Here is a 20499-nt window from a genome sequence, read left to right as displayed (position 1 = left end):
TCATTTGTGCATGCTGTTTCTAGGTTAAGAATATACACTATTTAGTCACTATCCCTGACTCTTCAAATTGGTTCTTGATGGTGGATCATGTCTGATGTGATGTATTTACGATCACAGGCTGGGGTAACTTCTCTTCACTTCGATTTAGGACTAACTACATAATCCTTGGTAAGAAAATGAGGTTCCCCTGACAAGTGACTAGAGAAATGCAATGGGGAGCAGCCAAAGGTGTCTTGTCTGATTGAAGAAAATGATTCCACTGGGAGATAACACAGAATACACTCCAGTTAAATAGATAAAAATGCCTTTATTTTAAAAATGTGACTTAACTACACCCACAGTGTGCTAAGCCAGTTTTGGAATTGATCTTGTAGCTCAGAGTCAACTGGGCCAATGGAGGAGCAGCCGGGGCTCCTGATTCTGGCCAGGATGTCACTCCTTCACCAACTCAATCTACAGAGTTTTTCTTCAGCTGTTTTTTGTGACGGATGGAGAGCCGTTTTGGATTCCTCTGTACGACAGAGAGGTCTGACCTTGAGGAAGACCTGTAGCCCACATCCTCTGCTTTTATAGGCTTAATGATATGGCCTGGCTTGGTCACAACCTTGGGCCTAGTCAGCTTTTGGAAGGCCCTCTGGGTGTTCCACGTCGATCCTATAGGGGTCTGGATGGTCCTTTCAAATTGCTGATGGTGGGTAAATGGATATGGAAGCACCCGGACCTGGAGAGGCAGGCAGAAATGGGAACTCGTCAGGTAGCATTAGTACACAGGGCACAGTTCTACGTGCTGGCTGCAGTGAGTGAAGCTGCTGAGAGGTCAAGGCCTCTCAATGCCCCTATCTAACCTCAGGAGTCCCAATCTGCTTGAGGACATCTGGGAGTAGAAGGACCTAATTTGGATTAGGACTCCCCCTTCTCCTAGGCTTACCCAACAATCTAGGGATTCAAAAACCACCCCGACACTGCCCCTGTAGCTGTAGGAACACTCCGGGGCTGCTGTCCCCAAGTGGGTCTTCCTATATAACACTGACTGCAAGAAACATCTGGGCATTTGTGTATCCCTGTGGATTTGATGACCCTCCTACCCTCTTCATGCTCCCAATCCCTTCCTTTCCTCTCATTGATACACAGGATTAATGTTGTAAGGAACCCAAGGTTTACTCCTGAATCCTGAACTCTACCAGGCTGTTAATACTTAGCTTCATCCTCTTTTGGTATCACAGAATGTCAGAGCTAGAAGGCCCTAGATAATGGCAAAGGTCATCTCCCTTGGCCCAAGAATTTGGCTTAGACAGGGGAAGTAATTTACCCAAGTAAATTACGAGCAGTGAGGGAGAACAGAACCCAGGGCTCCTTTCCTGGACTAGTACTCTTCACCTCACCACAGCGCTACCTTCTGACATTTAAATAATCTTTAAACACTTCCCCAAAGGCCAAAGAAGAGGAAAAAAATGTAAGCAGAAGAATGGGGAAGCTACAATCAGTAGTTTTTGGAGATACGCAATGGAACACTCAAGAGAAGCTGCCAGGTGGGCCCGGTGGTGATGAAGGACACAGATTCTCTTTAGGTTAAGGGGATGTCTTATTGGGGCTGATAGCTAGATCTGTGCATGTCACCCAGAGCAAGAGAAAAAGAAAAACTCCTGGACAAAGTATTCAGTCTCAGGAGGCTTTTTTTTTTTTTTTTTTTTTTGCCTTCAGCAATTGCACACTGGGACCTGCAGTCTATAGCTTATTAAAAAGATGAGGAAAATCAAGGGAGACTATTTGTCAGTTTGCTGTGAATGTATTAAAAAACAAACAGATAAGACTCCTGGAATGGAAGGGTGATCTTTATTGAGGTCCACACTCTGCCCTTCACCTAGAACCCTGGCCTGGTGGAGTACCTCTTTTCTCTCTCACCCCCTAACTGTCTGCTCATTGCCTATTTTCTGCTTATATATCCTCAACTGGGATTACAGTGGTTACAATTCAATTTCTGCAGCGATTGGTTCACAAAATAAGATCAATAGAGTATTACTAAAATGTGATTTCCTCACCTTTCTTTTGTACCTATTAAAACAGTTCCCCCCTTTTTTTCAGAAGGAAAAATAATTCATTTCAATATTATACTGGCTGGGGCCAGATCTCAGGGTCACAGACTTTCAGAATGGAAGGGAACATAAAGGTCATTGAGTCCAATCTCATTTCTGAGTCCCCTCTACACATGCTCACCCGCACCACAACCCATTCTCTCTCTGGACTGGCAGAAGTTTTCTCCTTAAACTGAACTCTGCTTTTCCTCCAACTTCTACTTTATGTGACTCCACTCCACGACAGCCTTCAATATACTGGAAGACCATGATCATGCTCAAATTTGCTTCTCTCTTGGGTAAATATCCCTAGCTCATTATTATATGACACAATTTAAAATCCTTTCACTGCCCTGAACAAGCATCCCATTTGTCTTTGTTTTTCTTAAGATGCAGCGCACACCTTATAGCCTCTGAACATTACCTTGACTATAAATACAAGCGAATAGTAATGCTTAGTTTAGTGACACCTATTTGCATCCGAGTTATCTGGGGTACTAGCTGAAAATGCAGATTTATGGTCCTCACCATTGCTACAAAGATTATCCTGTGAATCTCAACCTTCCTCTTGGTCAATAATTAAAACAGCAGAGTCAATTTGGAATTATTCACCTCAGAGCCAGTCAGTGAAAACAAGAATAGATTTGACTCTGTGATCAAGATCACACATCCCTCTTGACCAGAAAGCCCTAGAATACTCCTCCCAAGTAAGAGAGCTGGCCAGCAAAGAGGAGGCAGCTAAAGAACTCTCTCTCTCTCTCACCTGATGAGCTGCTGCATGGATGTTTCTCTTCTCATTGATAATCACATTTGGCAAATTCTTGTCTTTTCTTGAAGGACCCTCAGGGACTTTAATGAGGAACCTGGAAAGCAGAACAGCAGGAGGTCTGACTAAGAGCATTAAGGACTTAGTGAAAAGGGCAGGGAGGACATATGAGAGTGAGGTGGGAGAACCTAGTGCCCTTCTGACAGGGTTTCTTCCCTGTTCTTACCGGTGTCTCTTCTTGGCACTGGGCTTCAGGCCCACACCACCCCACTCGCCCCAGCCAGGCAGAGTCAGGTCCACGTCCTTTGGCTTACTCGCCTCCACAGCCTCCCTCTTCTCTTTCAAGAAGTCTCTGATGACATCATCACCAGCAAAAGCTTCCTTTATCATCTGCCTTTGATCTTTCTCCTCTTCATCTTCCTGAGAAGAAACAAGAGCAGAGCTACAGCTTGCCTTGTGAGCTGTGGTTCCCGGCAAGACCGCTTGACTTTTGGGTTGTGACATTTTAGCGCCCCCTAGAGGGAAGCACTGAACCATGATGGTCTTCCATCGGTAGCCAATCATGCTCCAATTTTCTTCTCTCTAGGGTAAATATCCCTAGCTCATTATCATATGACACAATTTTAAACTTTCAGTAAGGAAGCTGCTGGTGGAGGAAGGACTGGCCTGTGTTAGGAGGAGGCGCTCCAAGTGGCCTGGCCAGAATGTGGGCGTCCTCCAGCTTACATCCCTGCAAAGACAGGTGCCAGGGCTCCTCACTTCAGCAGTTGCAATTACTTGATCGGGGAGTCCTGGAACATTTGAGATCCCACTGAGAGCAAAACCTTGGCAATAGCTCAATGATTCACCTTCGAGTTGTCCTGCCTGGGATCTGGTCAGAGCTTTGAATGACTCCCTCTTTCCTCTGAGGGCAGTTTTAGAGTCACCTCAGGGAAGGTCTGGTGGCTCAGGGTTTAGGATGTGGGAGTCTCAGCCGCACTCACATATTTGCACCTAGTAAACTGTCACGGGGACCAGCCTGGCCCCGTACTATTCCGGACCTCTCAACTAGCGAAATATGCCCCCGGCACAGCGAAACCTCACTGATTCTACTCCTTGTGCAAGAAGGACACTTTCCGTGCTGGCTCTGATCCCCCAAAATGGCCCATGACCCTGGCTCTGCTCACCAATTCCTCTATTGTCGTGGGAATGGCCAAAGACTTCACAGAAGGAGATTTTGTGGTAAGGAGGTTCTGCAGATCAATCATTTGCTCCTTCTTTGTCTTCTCCTTGGGGGCACCAGGCTGATTATTTGGGTTCCTCTCCAACTGCTGCCCATCTAATGCAGGTCTGGGAAGCTCCTTATCTTGAAAACATCCTTCTTCGCCCAGCTCCTCCAGCTCTTCCAGAGTCTGTGCTCTCTCCCGCTTCTGCAGCAACAGGGGCTCTTCTTCTTCGGCAGGTTCCTCTCTCTGGACTGGCAGAACCGTCCTTGCTGAACTCACTTTTTGCTTCCTGGACTGATGGTTTTCCTTGTTAAGTTTCTGGGAAAGTGCCCTCAATTCGGACAGCACCTCCTGGCTGCTAGAATCTGGGGGAAGAAATGAAAGCTGTCAGAAAAGGAGGTTGGAAGCTGCCTTGTCAACAAGCATTTATGCAGCACTCTCAACAACCAGCGAGCATTTGTTGAGCACCCACGGGGTGCTAGGCACCATGAAAGACATTCCATCAAGGACAAGTGAGTAAAAGAAGATTCCATTTGCTGGATTTCCTGGAGAGTTCACTAATCATTACCTGTCAAGAAGCAGGCAATGGAGTTGAGTAGTTAAAAGCAGCATGTTGGGAAGCAGATGTCCTGGGTCCTATTCCCAGCTTTGCCAATGACTCACTGTATAACCAGAACCGTGGCTTGATTTCCCTAAACAGTAAACCCTGCTTGGGGAGATCGCCCCAAGTTCCAAGTTTTTAAAAAGCTGTTTTTTTTTTTTTGAGGAAGATAAGCCCTGAGCTAACATCCACGCCAATCCTCCTCTTTTTGCTGAGGAAGACCGGCTCTGTGCTAACATCTATTCCCAGTCCTCCTCCTTTTTTTTTTCCCTTTTTCTCCCCAAAGCCCCAGCAGATAGTTGTATGTCATAGTTGCACATCCTTCTAGTCGCAGTATGTGGAACGCCACCTCAGCATGGCCAGAGAAGCGGTGTGTGAGTGCGCGCCCAGGATCAGAACCCAGGCTGCCAGTAGCGGAGCGCACTCTTAACCGCTAAGCCATGGGGCTGGCCCCTTAAAAAGCTGTTTTAACAGGTGGCTTCTAGGACTGGCCCCATGGCTTAGCGGTTAAGTGCACACGCTCCGCTGCTGGCGGCCCGGGTTCGGCTCCCTGGCGCACAGCGACGCACCGCTTCTCCGGCCATGCTGAGGCCGCGTCCCACGTGCAGCGACTGGAAGGATGTGCAGCTGTGACATACAACTATCCGCTGGGGCTTTTGGGGGGGGGAAACAGGTGGCCTCTGAATGCAACTTCATTGTCATTTATGATTTGTAATTTCTAAAAATTGTGATTTACTATTTGTAAAAACCTCACCCAGCATTGTTTATTTATTTATTTATTTTTTTAGTGAGGAAGGTTGGCCCTGAGCTAACATCTGTTGCCAATCTTCCTCTTTTTGCTTGAGGAAGATTGTTGCTTAGCTAACACCTATACCAATCTTCCTCTATTTTGTATGTGGGACGCTGCCACGGCATTGCTTGATGAGCAGTGTGTAGGTCCGTGCCCAGGATCTGAACCCGCAAACTGTGGGCCGCCAAAGTGGAGCACGCCAACTTAACCGCTATGCCATGGGGCCGACTCCAGCATTGTTTTATCTTAAAGCAGCATTCATAACCTGCTGTGGCTGAGTCAAGTAGCTCGCACTTTCCAGTCACCAGCAGCATCTGAGCAAATACCACTAGTCTCTGAGAGCCCTGAGGAAGACATGGCAGTAACACACTTCTAAACTGTCCTTTGCGTCAAGTTGCCTCCATTCCCAAGTTCATCCTGCTATCTAGCTTTGGCTTGAAGCCACTGGAAGAAGCTACTTAGATCTGGCTTTTGGACACATGTATGTTTTTTCCTCAAGGTCGAATTTCCTTGTTCATTTTGTGTGGGGTCCATGACTTCTCACTATTTTAGGATACTATTTCCCCAAAGGTTTGGGAACATTCTATTTATTTATTATCCAAGGAAATCCAAATTCACCTTTCAGACCACAACCAAATGCTCTACCTAGTTAGCTAGGTGACCAGCTTTTGAGGGGGGCCCAGGAGGATACAGCTGGTGTCCTGTGGTCGTATAGAGATGGCCCCGCAATCTCGGCCTGCAGTGCTGCTTTCCAAAATCCTCTCAGAAGTGACTGCCTGTAACTATTAATCCCACAACTCTCCAGCTGAAAACCCGAAGTTAAAGTCCTACAACACATTCCAAATGACAGCTCTTTTAAAATATTTTTTTTGCCGTGGAAAAACAGATTCTTGCTGTCATCTAAATGCATTATTCCTATAGGAAATAAAATCAGACCGGAGAATCTGCCCAGCCAGCCAGGTGATTTCTGAATGCAAGTAGTTTCCTGAGCAGGCTTTATAACACCCTGTGTTGTCCCCAGAATGGGAGCTCTCCAACCTGTCTCAAGGGCACTAAACATTGTGAATATAAAATCTCTTCAAGACAACAGGTAGAAAATATAGTATACAAATCGAGTCTGAGCATAGAGTAACAATTCTAACTTACCATGTACCTTGTGGAGTCAGTCATTCCTGTCAAGAAAGTCTCACCCTATATGACACATAACAACTAGCATTATGAAGTGCTAAAAATGCCACTCCTACTTTACAAATAGAAACTGCAGCAATGATTTGAAGACGTTTCATAACGCCTCAAAATCCACCTGTGCCTGTGGGTGTGAACGATTTTCAGATTTGCCATCCCACCTCATGCACTTCTCTCTGGTTTGTGGGGACCAGTAAGGTTAACTCCTGCCCTTACTTCCAGGATGGTGTGGTTCTGTCTTTCTGAAGACTGGAAGGAAGCTCTCAAGAGCAGAAAACATGTCTGAGCATACATTGTACAGCCATGCAGATGACCGCTTATTAAATGCCTTTGAATAAAAGTGGTGATGATGAATTTATTTTCTCTTCAGGGACTCAGGGCACTCTCTTGAAAGTCCCCAGAGCCTAATCACTCTGCGGCGTGTGGGTGGACAGTCTTCCTCTCACAGTCGGTCCATAACACTAGCACTAGGAAGTTCTCTCTTCCTGTCCACCACAACTTACCTTTTGTTTCTTGTCTGCCCACCGGCTCAGAGTCCTGGTTAAGCCCAGACTTTTTTCTAAGCGATCGCCTTTCCTCCAATTCTTTCAACAAAATTTCTTCCTCTGCCAGTGGGCTTTCTTCTCCCTCACTTTCAGAAGCCTCGTGGGCCACAGGCTCTGAAAGTTGTTCAGGGTCCTTCTGGATTTCGGCCTCTTTTGCATCACTAGGGTGATTCCTGAGCATCCAAGGGTTTGGTCCGTCTGCATTCATCTGCACCTCATTCACCGCCTCAGGGACAAGCAGTTCATCCTCTTCCTCCGCACCTCCCTCCTCTTCCTCACTCTTGGAGGCCGCCTGGAGTTTCTGCGTCAGTTCTTTGTTTCTGGCCAATTGTTCCTGCAGAGCCTGGCGAGCCTGGAGGAAGGAGTCACAGCATGAGCACCTTGTCATTAGTGACCGCAATAACACCTTTCCTGGTCCATTTCTTAAAGCTGCCTCCTCTCAATTCAGCTTAAGTATTTCTTACTGGTGCCTACTGTTTAAACTGCACATATACCACTGTGTTAACATCTATGAAATGAAACGGGAGACAAATTCTTTGTCCTCAAGGAATCAACATGGGAAACAAGGTAAAAAAGCTCCTCTCCCCTTTAACTGGACTTGCCTTCAATGCTGTTTCCCTTTCATCTCTCCTTTTCCACTTTGTTCCTGGTCATTTTCCTCTCTGCCTTAGAGATTTTCTGATGCCTTTTTAGATTCCTGGTTTTCCATTCATCCTCATGGCTCTTCCCCAACTCTGCTTCTGCTAGCATCCTTATGGACTGATTTTCCTTTCTTTCCTCCAATTCCATCTCTTCTCTCACCCTGACGATCTCTTACCTCCAAGTCATATTTGGCCATAATTGCCTTTGACTTTGCCCACTTCCCACTGTTTTGATGCTTAAGGCTCATTCGCTCCTGGAAAGAAAGGGCAGAGTGAGATCCTTCTCGCTTTCCGGGGAAGGTTGGTTCAAGGGGTGGTGGCAAGAGGCAGCCTCACCATCATTCTGGCCTTTTCAATTTTTTCCAGCTCTTCCAATGCTGCAGAAGGATTGACCTTCTGCAGCTTCTCAAACTCTTTTAGGGCTTTCTTGGCCTTTCCTTTCTTCAGAACTTTGTGATACCTAGAGGATAAGAGGGGTAAGAGGGAAAAGACTTAGCTGAAACACTGACGCCAAACATAAAAGTGCCCCACTACCCAAGGGGTTTCCCTATGCAGGGGCTAGAACGGACATTACAGAGCCAGCTGACTGGAGGAAGCCAGTTTGGGACCTGAGAGGACTGACAGGACTCAGGCCCTGCAGCCCCCAGGGGCAGACCTCTGCAGAGCTGAGTCCCCTCTGCTTCTATAGTGCAAGGGAAGAGTAGAACAAGTTCCAAAGAGGCATAAAGGCAGGAAGGAAGCCCTACTGGCATCAACAGCTGGCGAATTCACAGCTCATTCTGCAGAACCACTCTGTGATACCCTGGAAGTGAGAGAAAGTAATTGAACAGTCCTCTTTTTAGCAAAACCAAGACTGAAAGCCAAAGCTAGAGGAGAGGGCACTACTGAAGCAGGCAAAGCTCTATGAGGCTGGTCTGAGGAAAAAAAAAAAGGCTAGTCACTCCTATTTGGGACCTCTTCTACATGGCTCCAGCTGCCACGCCAGAGGTTCTTTCCTAAGAAATCACGATGAGCCATATCACTTTCTTCCATGGAACCCAAGGCCAGTTCACAGGGGCCTCCTTACTTTTTGCTCTTGATTTTCTTCTCTCTTCGAGCCCTGGCCTCATAGTAGGACTGCAGGGCTCGGGCCCTCTGCAGCTCTGCTCGGCGCATCTTAGCCTACAACGAATGGCATTCACAGTGATTCCTGGGCTTGGGGGCAAGTGCTGGGAGAAACAGAGCATGTCTGGGTGTATCAGAGGGCCTATCACACTTACCTCTTCCAGGCTCATGGCTTTGAGAGAGGCCTTTTCCACGGGAGTCAGTAAAGGGTCTGTCACCGGCTGCTTGTTCTTATGGAGGAGGTTAAAAATTTCCTGCTCCAGGGGAGTTCTTGCCTTAAGGAGATAACAGAACATTCTAAGTCTTTAAGCCATGCTCCTGCAGTCTCCCTCTTTACAATCCTATGACCATCTACTTTATGACACTATAATTGGAATCACTAACTGGATAGGATTGGCTGTTACAGCAAGAGAAGGGCTTCCAGTCTCGCTGTCCAGCTGTGTAGATAAAGTCTTATTTTATTCTGATTTAATATAACCTCAGCAAGGGAACCTTGAGGCTACTTTCTAATATTACTGAGGGGATCACTCTGTTCAGATTAACAATATATATGTAAAACAGAATACCATTCTCTTAAGAATAGAAGCAGGATGCCCCTAAGGTAGATGCTGGCAGGAGAGAGGGACAGCAGTACCAAATTGTCAGTTCTGATAGTTGCAAAACAAAATGGTCCCTGTACTGTTATGTACATTTTAAGCACATAATTACTGTATAGTTTGGAATTTCAGATTCATAGACGCCTCCTTTTAAGAATATTTCTAGAGGAAAGGGAAGGTGACGTCTTAACATGAGCACAAAAAGACAATGCCTTTAAAAATATGAACTTCATTTAATTAGACTGCTTCCTGACAGTACAAATTTAACTCCAGTCATTTTCTAACTTTGGCTCCAACTCCTCAGTTTCCAGTTAACTTTGTATGCTAGGTAGTGTCTATGTGTATGAAACGAATGGACTGCGAACCAGTGACTTAACATGTCAACAAAAGACCCCATTTGCTGCTTGACTGATATTGTGAGGATGGCTAAAATAATCAGGCCGATCATGCCACAGTCCACTTTGGCAAGGCACAAAGATAGCCCTAGGCAACAGAGCCAGTTTCAAACCTCACATACATATTATATGTGGTTTTCTTCAACAGAATGTGCCATATACATCATGGTCAGTATTAAACTTAGAAATATCTGGACAAATGCATAAACACACATCATCACATGTTACATGGTGCTATTGGTTTAACCATAAACCTATTCCACTGAATAGTAAAGGTGCGTGTTCTTCCATTTTTAGTATTTGCAGTAGTGATCAATCACAGGCTACAAAGTGATTTATATTACAATGCTGTAATCTCCCTCCAATTCAATTCAATTTACAAACATTTATTGATTGCAGCTCCATTCCAGGTACTGGTGCAGGGTGCTATGCATGCACAATTGATTAAGATCATTCCTGTCCTCATAGAGCTCACCGCCTTTCAGAGGAAAGAGACACACGTACCCCTAACAGAATGGGTTAAATGTTAGTCCATAGGAGTCATCATAGAGGGAGGAACAATTAATTCTGATTAGGAAGTAGGTTAGGCTTGGGCAAGGAGGAGACTTTTTGTATTAGGCTTTGAGGCATAAGTACAATTCTCTAAGGAGGGGGAAAAAAGTCAAAGAGAGATGAATATAAGCAAAAACACAGATATCAGGAGAGGTATGTAAGGGAATGATGTGTTGTCCAGTGGCTAAAATGCTAGGTGCTTCTGTCTTTAAGTTGAGAGCCTTTGGAAGGATTTGAAGCAGGAGAGTGACAATCAGTGTTTTAGAAAGAAAATCCTGGTGATTGTGTAAGGGCTTATTTGTAAAGCGCCAAATGAAAGGTGAAAATGACAATGAGAAGAGGAACCAGGGATCTGAGAGCAGTTACAGAGACACAATTTACAGGATTAGCCCACTGTCTGGGCTGGGGAGGGCGGGCCATTAAGGGGAGAAGGAGGAATCAGATGGCTGAGGTTTCCAACCTAAGGGGCTGGGATAGGGAGTTACACTGTTGACTGAGTTAGTGAATGAAGGCGGTGGTACAGGGTTTGGGAGTCTGGGGTAGGAAAATGCCAGGCATACTCTATTGTGTGTGAAGTTTAAGGTACATATGGAGACCCAGATGAGGCTGGCTAGTCATATGGAATATGGGACTGGAGCTCAGAAGAAGGGGTTGAGAGTGATCTATAGCATATTCACAGAGCAAGAATAAAAAGGACTAAGAAAGGTCTGATAGATTAAAAAATAAAACAGGGGTATGTCACAGAAGCCAAGGGAGAAGAGTTTTTAACAATGTGATGTGTCAACGGCATCAAATAGGCTGAAGACTCAGAGGGCTTGGGGTCTGCCCTTTGAGCAGTTCCAGTAGGGCAGTAGGGGAAGAAGGTGAAAGAACAGAGACAGCAGTGGAGACTAGCTCTTCCCAAAGCTTGTTCCTCCTCAGCCAATGAGATTTGCTTCAAATTGTAGAAAGTTAAACTTCAATTTATTTGATTTTTAATAAAATCAGTTTTACACCCTGGGTTAGAGTAAGTCAAAGGGGTTTCTTTACTATCTTTTCATAGCCTTTAAAAAGCTAGCATGTATTGTGAATTGCCAGTCTCCAGTAGGGGCATGCAGCATTTTCTAGCGAGGGAACCCTGCCATCCCCTTTTTGAAGGCATATTGAAAACCTACGGTTTTGTGGAGAACACTTTGGGAATGCTAGTGTAGGCTGCTAGGGGATGGGAAAAATGACCTTACATCATTTCTAGCACTTTGCAGTTTACAAATGCTTTCTCACGCATCATCCCATGTAATTCTTCTCAGCTACAGTCAAATGGACTTTTAGGAAGCTGGCCCAAAACTATAGCACTATAGCGCAGACTTTTTGGATTCTTGATCTCCAGAAATACTGGTATATTACTAGTCCTTGGTACTTTGCACTCTAAGTTGTAAGAAGAGAACTGTGAGTTGCTAGCCAGAAAGCACCCCCGACCTAGGCAGTTCCTTATTTCTCTGTGCCGCACTGGCGTAATTTCTCAAAAATGAATCTTAGCATGAATGGTACAGTAGATTCAACGTACAGCATCTGGGCCCCATTCTGTCTCGCATAGGGAATTCCTGGAGAGCAGAGGACGTGCCATTCTTAGTGCAACCTCCTCCTCCATCATCTCATCTTCAACAACCAACTTGGCATTTTCCTGCTATCTCCAAGATTATACCGTCATTTGGAAAAGGCAAGGTGCGGAACACTGTGTAGGAGCGCACTACTACTTTTGATTAAAAAAAAACCAGGTAAACATGAATATGTCAATAAAACTCATAAGTTAACAATAAAAACTTATAAAAGTAACAAGTTACTTCTAGGTGAGTATGGGGGTAAAAATGAGCAAATGCAGAACAGGGGTGGGGTCAGACTTTTCACTATGTATCTTCTATACTTTTTATTTTTGAATCCTGCAAAGTGTATTACCTCTTAAAATTTTTTTCCTAAAGTCTCCCTTCCATCCTGCAGCCACACTTTAAACCTGATCTCTTTTGCATGAGGAAAAGGAAGCATCCTAGAAAGAGAATGGTAATGACTTCAACAACAGTATCAGAAATAGAGCTTATCCTCGTAATAAACAACTACTTGCTCAATTTCTAGCTATGGTGACAAGCCATGCTTACTTTGATTAGCTTTAATCACCTCAAGTTCCTGAAACATAGGACACTATTATTCTTGGATTTTTAGAAAGCAGAGGAAAAGCAGAAAGAGGGCATCTATCTATGGTTTGGGCATTGCTGTTTTTGTGTATTTTTCTACTTAAGACAGAACATCCCATTATAGACCAATGGTATATTGGAAAAGAAAGGCTAGCTGTTCTGAAGCAGCTGTTCACAGACTAAAAATTTTGAGACTTTAGGGACTAACAAAGGATTACCAACTGTTAATTTTGCCAAGGGCATAACCACCATTCTACCCCCAACCTCATCATTTATTACCACCATCATTTCACAAAAGAAAAGCTATTTCAACACCATTAAAGTGGAAAGAATAAGCTCATAATAAAGAACTGGCAACCTTATACTCACCATACTCACAATTATCCTTTTGCTTTGGATGGATGAAAACCTTGCCATGGATCAGTGTTTGGGAAACACAGCTCTAAAATATCTTTTTTTATTTTCTGCAGCTCAGAGGGATAATGAATTACTTGCTAAAATCCTATTCGTTATCAGCAATATGTTATATTTTAATGTAATATTCCTTCACAAGTTAACTTTGGTTTCTGCTGCTCATATATCCCTATTAAGGCATCAGTAATGGTTTAATCAGTTCCTGATTTCCCCCCAGATCAGAATGTGGCTTTAAAAGCTTTTTAAGAACTGAGGCATAAAAAAGGAAATATCATTATATTCCCTCTCTACTGGCAATCGGATGTTTTAACACAAAAACATGGCAATAACCATGTACTATATGCTACAAACTGATGGAGGGCGGCTACAGAGCTACTCTGACTGGCCATTGCATGACTGACAATGAATCTTGCTACCCGCTTCTCTCCCTTCCTTGACTGCTAAACTAAAATGACTACAGCTGGGATTTTGGCTTAACATGTCCAGTCAAATCAACCATAGGCTCTGCAATCTCTACGCTGCACAATCTCACCTTCCAAGGTGTAGGTTCCTTGTGTTGCACTCACCTTCCAGCCACTGAGCACATGTTCAATGGGAGCAAAGGCCGACTGCTCCTTCTTCAGGGGAAAAACCAGCTGCTCTGCCTGCCGGTTCTTCAGAACAACGGGATCCCATTTGGAGAGGGCTTGTGAGGTTTTATTGAATGCCACTTCTCTGTGGATCTGAAGCAGGCAAAGTACACAAAAGGAAAGAGCCACAAAATTAAGCATCAAACTGAAAGGACTAGCAGGAAATTAGGAGGCAATGTTTCTTAGCCCAAGAAAGAATCAGGATGCTAGAGATTAACTCTTGCTTACTTCTCAGGACTACACCTTCCCTGAGATTAGTTTTCGTCTTTTCCACGGTAAGGCAACCACAACTTCCCCTCCTCCCATTTTTCAGGCTTTCCTCCCTTCTCTTCTTAACATATTTTTCCTTGTCAGTTCAATTTCTTCCCTTAATGGACCACTTTCTCAATAACTCACCCGCTCGACCTCTTCTTTGTTAAGGGGTAACTCCACAGTCTTCTTCGATTTGACTCTATTCAGTTGCTTTTTCACTGTGGCCAATGAGGATGAAGTTTTAACGGGCTCAAGCAGATCGGAAAGGACTAGCTTTTCTCCTGATCCTGTGGAAAGGCCAAACTTTCTGGTCAGACTAAGAAGTGAGGCAAAATCTCAATATCACCTAGGGAGATGCCTCAGGGGAAAATGCTAGTAGACAGGCAAATGTGCAGGGAAGCAGGAGTAATTCTTACTTCAATCACCAGCAATAGTGACACCCTCACTTGCTTACATTCCCAAACGTGTTGGAGGGTGGAAGACAGGAGAAAATTAGTTATTTTAAAGAGTTATTTGCTTTTCTCTTGGGTCTCTCTGCTTCTACTCTTGCCCCGCTGCAATTCATTCTTCACACAGCAGCCAAAATGATCTTTTGACAATGTAAACCACAGCATGTCATGATCCTGCTGAAAGTCCTTCAATGGCTCCCCATTATACTCAGAATTATATTCATCTAAAGGACGCAGCCCCATGGGGTCTGGTCCCCATCTGCCTCTCCAACCTCATGTTGTCCCCACCTCCACGATGCTCCAGTCACACTGGCCTTCTTCCTAGTCTTTGAACATGCTGAGCGTGTCTCTTCCTTAGAGCCTCTGCACTAGCTGCCCCCTGGCCCGGAATGCTTTACCCTATCTTCGCAGTTGACTTTTCTTGTCATTCCGATCGCAGCTTAAATTTTGCCTCTTCAGAGACCTTTCACCACCAGCCAACTGAAAGCAGCAACTTAGTCACTTTATTGTATCATTCTGTTTTAATTCTCTTATTTTCTCCCCCCAACTAGTATGCAGCCCCAGGAGATCATGTCTTATTCTTTACTGTAGCCCCAGTATCTAAAGTTCCTGAACCTGATACATAGTAGAAGCACAAGAAGTATTTGCAGAATGAATAAACTTGGAAGAATACATTGTTACTTGTTCTGGGCGGTTACATTAGTGGTTACCACAAGTGCACGACTTACTTATTCAAGCTGCCTAAATTGTGAATACGGTGAAACAGATTTGGCATCTAGACCTGCGATGGGTTAAAATCCCCACTCTGCCATTTCCTAGATCATGTATTCTCAATAGGGTGACAGAACTCCCCCATCCAGAGGGTGAAAACTGGTTCTTGGTTGGGGGGTGAAAAAAATCTTAGATATTACAAAGTTGTGTGTCCCTCCAAAGCTCAACTCTAGCCAATAAAACCTTATTCCTTAATATTTGATTCTAGGGGGTGGGTGGGTGGGGGAGGGAGGCAGTGAGGTGAAAAAAAGTCTTAAAAGGCTCCCCAGGGGAGCAATGAAAAAAAAAAAAGGGTTGAGAAACATTGTACTAGGTGAAGGCCCTTGAGTAACCTGACTTCTCTGAGCTCCAGCGGGAGAGATTATCTGCTTGTCCAAACTCAAAGCACTGAGAACTGAAATAAAAATGAGATCAGGAATATGACTAAGTTAGTGAGAGGCAGCTGTCTTCATTCATGTTCCTCTATTGCAGTAGCTCATCGAGCTCAGTAGGAGACCTGGACTGTGGCCTTCTAGGCTTTCTTCTAGAAATGGAAGAAACTCAAGGGCATCTGACTATCCTTCTTCACTCACTCACAGGCAAGTATTTTTGGTATGATTCACTAACCAGTCAAAAACAGTGACCCTTATGCTTTTGGAACTCCACAAGCTCCATGCATTGATAGCTTCCTTTGTCCAACTTACCTTCAGAACTGACATTGAACTCCGACACCTTCAGACTAGCCTCAGATCTCTCAGCCAATTTCCGCCTGAAATTAGGTAAAACAGAATATAACAAGAATGGACACATTCTGCTGGGGGAAGAAACACTTCTCTCTTCAAACAAGGCCTTGTTGTCACGCATTTCTCTTCTAGGGTCAGGTTTTGTCACAAAGCAACCAGGAAATCTGTCCTAACCTGGACGTGGTAGTCTACCCATCTCTTAATGTAGACTCAGCCCCGTAAAAACACAAGGCAATACAAGTTAGGCATAGTGGGAAAGGTACTAGACTTGGATTCAAACACAACTGGATCTGATTCCTGGATCTGCCATTTACGAGCTGAGTGACTTTGGGGCAAGTCAATTAACTTCTCTAATGGGGATAATTAACACCTATTCAATGCTTCAAAAGACTATAAGTGTGGAGTAAGTAAGAATTCAAATGCACGAAGCCCTAACACAATAAGAGCTAACAATTATATAATGCTTACTATATGCCAGGCATTGGATTAAGATCTTTACATTTATTAACTCATTCAAATGTCACAACAATGCTACAAGGTAGGTTCTATTATTAATCTTCTTTTCTAGTTGAAGAACTGAGGTACAGAGAGAATAAAAAAAATCTGCCTACACAGTCTGTCTCCAGAGTGCTGGATCTTAATAACGATGCTGACACTGGCGTCTTCATTGTCTTAGGCACCCAATAAACGTTAGTTGCAGATAAGTCTCATGGAATCAGCTAGTTATAACCTGCCAAACTGAAGGGAATGTTACCTATTCCTTCCATCAAGGGAACTGATTGCTTCCAGAAGCTTCTGATGCTTTCTCTCTCCATCACTGTCTCCCTAGACACAGAAAAGGAAAGACCATCAGAATGATGCCGGGAGGAAAAAAGACAGTGTGGAAATTGATGCCCATGTAAAATCTCTCGTTCTTTTGGTCAGTGGAGAACTGGGGAATCAGATGAGGTCTGGTGTGCAGGCATTCTGGCTCAAACTAAAAGAACTGCTTCAAAAACCAAACTCCCTCATTATAAGGAACATAAAGCCTTCGTAACTGGGAGCTAATGTTATACCTTTGTCTCAACTTGTTTTGGGAAGAAAAGTGCTATGAGAATAATATTGCTGGATAGAATACATAGTGTGATCTGACAGAGAAACTCCGACATTAAAAAAAACAATTTAAGTACTTTTGTCAAGAGAATGAAGAGTTGGAATTCCTATAGCAGCTGCTGGAGATCTAGCTTAATTATGTATGTGTATATTTCAGCCATATACTTAAATAACTCTCTATGTAAATCCAAACCTGGGAAATAGGGAAATCATATCATGAGGACCATGTGTTTTGATCTTATATACTCAACTATATTTAATCAACTTGAGAAAAGTGACTGTATCTTATAGTCTTCAATTTCCCATAGCACTTAATACCGTATCTTATGCATGAAACACTAAACTGTTTGTAATTTATTTGTAAGACCTGAATAAATATAAACAATGTTGCCACCTCTTCCCTTTCCAGGAATGTGCTGTCTACTCTGATTTTGAGGCAGAAGGGAAATTGAAGAAGGCAGTTTAGCAGTTGGCACCCACCTCATCTTCACTGGCGCTCAAGGGGTAGTCTTTTGGCAAATCCTCTAGTTCTTCCTGTTGACTTAAAGCCAGAAGGCTGTTAAAGGAGATAAAAGAGAAATATTATTACTTGAAATAACTTTTCTCCTATTAAAATAATCTCTAAAACATAACTTCAGTTCTCAGCCCAGCAAAGCCCTACCCCCTGGAAGATGCAGTGTGGGCATCTTTGGAAATTTGTCAAGACATTGAATTTAGACTGCAGAAGGCAGGCATCACCTCCAAGAGGTAAGCAGTGGATGGCGATACCCATACAAAACTGCATGAAAAAGATCTAACACTCTTCAGGGATTGGCATTTTCTACTGACCTCTGGAGGCTGTAAAAATGTCAGACCCTAAATAAGGTGGCAGAAAACGCTGTTCCTGGCCCTTGGGGCAAAGCAGTTTCACTGTTAATATTTCTAAGCATCCTCCACATGGAAGACACCTTTGTAGGCGCAGCTTACTCCAAAGTGACATCTTGATCACTTGTTCCCAGGAATGGGGAAACGGAATCGGATGAAAGCAGTTGAGTAAGCCATTTTCCCTGGAGCTTACTCCGCAAAGTAGGTGCTTAACTAAGGAGCTTGGTACCTACAAATAAATTCTAGAGTCTATTATTACCTAACAGTATATACCAATCTTTGCAAGGCAACCATTACTAAAAGGATTATATTTAGTTCCCCTATGGGAGGGGCATGAAACATCAGAGAGAAAACGTGGTGGATGACTCCAATCGGCAAAGGTTTCCAAGATAAGGGGAGTTTACAACGCAGGCACTGCCTACGCAGAGGGTTGAAACGCGCCGCGACAGCGGCAGAAAAAGGAGTCACGTGACGAGGAAAGTGCAACATATTAACTTAGCTGGAGAGGAGAAGCCGCATCAGGACAAGGGGATGAGGGTAAAGAGCTGGGAAGCGGAGAGACCTATTTAAATTAAAATAAAAGGGCTTTAAAGGATGGATCGCAGAAATAGCAACGAATTGCGAGCTCTTGGGAGAACAACTGTCGTCTCTTATAAAGGCGGTTTCCACTTCTCAAAAGCCGGGAAAGCTGGCTCCCAACGAGCCCCAAACACTCTCCTCCTGTCTGTCGCCCTTACCTCTCCGCAGCCCGGGTCGCGCTCATCTCAGCGGCCTGTCTCTCACATGGGCCAGGAGCGGAAGCCGAAAGGAGAGCAATTTCCGTGGCGGCCGCAAAGCAATTTCTGCTTCCGCCAATCACGCGCGACAAGCGCGTCACTTCCGCTCCTGCCCGGGGCTTGCGGAAAACTGGAGACGCTTCGGGCGGGGCCCGCGGGAAACCGGGAGAGGGGAGATTAGAGCCTGTTAGCGGGCGGGGCTTTGTTTGCCCCGTCCACCCTTCATCTCCCGGGAGCGCCGGGGTCGGTCCTTCTGGCCCCCGGTTTCCAGGCGGCCCAAGGTGGGTGAGCTTAGGGCGAGGGTGCTGCGCTGTCGGGGATGGGCCCGAGCCTTCGTCGTCCTGTCTGATCCGAAAGGGAAGGCTCCAGCGCCCGTCCGTGTTCGACAACGTCCTGCGAGCCCACTGCCGGCCAGCTCGAGGCTTTAGTGAACGCCCGTGAAGTGGCCAGCATTGTGCTAGGCCCTGGTGATTCGACGGTGAACAAAGCAAGTTTCCTTCCCTTAAGGAAAAAAATCCCCTTTGATCCTGTGCCCCCTTGTAATTGCAGTTCTAGGTTCCTCCTTCCCTATGTAACAAAGTTCCATCCAAGAATGGGCTGTGTCAGTGGCTGCAGCATCCTCACCTCCCATCAACTTTTAAGAAAATTTTTTTAGTTAAAAAAATGTAGAAAAGTTACACGAAAACATTCTTGGCATTTATTCTTTAAAGCAGCTCCCATTTTGCTTTTGCCTCACCATTCCACTGAAACTGCTCTAGACAAGATCACCAGTGACCCCCAAGGTTGCTAAATAAAATGGACACTCTCAGTCTTTGTCATCAGGACTTTGTGTGGTATTTGATACTATTGGATTGTTTTCTTATTCATATTCAGGAAATGTTTTTGACCATTAGCTATGTGCCGGGCCTCTAGGCACTGGAGAGACATTGGTGAACAAAACAGACATGTTCCATGGCTTCATAGAGTTTATTTATTTATGTTTGTGAGAAAGATCAGCACTGAGCCAACATCCATGCCAATCCTCCTCCCTTCGCTGAGGAAGACCAGCTCCGAGCCAACATCCACTGCCAATCCTCCTCCCTCTTTTCCCCCAAAGCTCCAGAAGATAGTTGTATGTCATAGTTGCACATCCTTCTAGTTGCTGTATGTGAGATGCAGCCTCAGCATGACTGGAGAAGCCATGTGTTGGTGCGCGCCCAGATCTGAACCCCAGGCCGCCAGTAGCGGAGCGAGCGCACTTAACCGCTAAGCCACGGGGCCTGCCCGTTTCATACAGTTTAGTTTCTGGTGGGATTAAAGACAATTTTGTGTTGTTGGAACTCCATCCTGGGCTTCCATAACACCACTCTCTCGTGGTATCTTAGCTTTACGACTATCTTCCTCCGTCTTCACTGCTGGATACTTCTTCTGTACTTACTTCCTAAATGATGATGTTCCCCAGGTTCTTTTCTAAGCCCTGTTTGTATATTCCACATGCTCTTCCTAAGCCCTTAACAATTGTATGAGAACTCCAAAATCTTGAGCTCCAGACTAGTATCTCTGATTACCTCCTGGCAATCCTTTTTGTCTCACAGGCACGTCAAACATGAAGTGTCCAATAATTTCTATCTTTTCCACCAGAGTTCTTTATTTCTCATCTGTGTAACTGGCACCATCAACTAACCAAGTCAAAAGTCTGAGAGTCAACTTAGAGTCCTCTCTCCCTGTGCTGCACAGTTGTCCCCTCACGTTGTTAGTCTTACTTCTGAATCTCTCTGATGGATCTCGCCACCTTTCCACCATTATTGCTGTTGTATCAGACCCTTGCAATTTCAAGCCTGTGGTATTGCTGTAATCTATTATAGAAAAGAGGAGCATTGGGTCCGGCCCGGTGGTGCAGCAGTTAAGTGTACGCAGTCTGCTTCGGCGGCCCA

General features: G+C 44.7%; 1 protein-coding gene across 1 annotated transcript; it reads right to left on the bottom strand.

The window, feature by feature from the left end:
• Positions 1–287: 287 nt before the first annotated feature.
• Positions 288–18629, bottom strand: UTP14A (UTP14A small subunit processome component). The gene is made up of 15 exons (XM_058536700.1): positions 18548–18629; positions 17427–17502; positions 16609–16679; positions 15816–15880; positions 14057–14199; positions 13598–13753; positions 9065–9184; positions 8872–8966; positions 8142–8265; positions 7982–8059; positions 7123–7516; positions 4005–4408; positions 3065–3258; positions 2836–2935; positions 288–721 (listed from the first exon to the last, which is right to left on the bottom strand). Exons 1-15 carry the CDS (start codon positions 18571–18573, stop codon positions 449–451), a joined length of 2319 nt encoding a protein of 772 aa, XP_058392683.1. The 5' UTR covers positions 18574–18629; the 3' UTR covers positions 288–448.
• Positions 18630–20499: the final 1870 nt, after the last annotated feature.

Source organism: Diceros bicornis, chromosome X, assembly GCF_020826845.1.
Source record: "Diceros bicornis minor isolate mBicDic1 chromosome X, mDicBic1.mat.cur, whole genome shotgun sequence".
Lineage (NCBI taxonomy): Eukaryota > Metazoa > Chordata > Mammalia > Perissodactyla > Rhinocerotidae > Diceros > Diceros bicornis.
The sequence above is the reverse complement of the archived record's forward strand: the minus strand, read 5'-3'. Positions and strand labels throughout refer to the sequence as shown.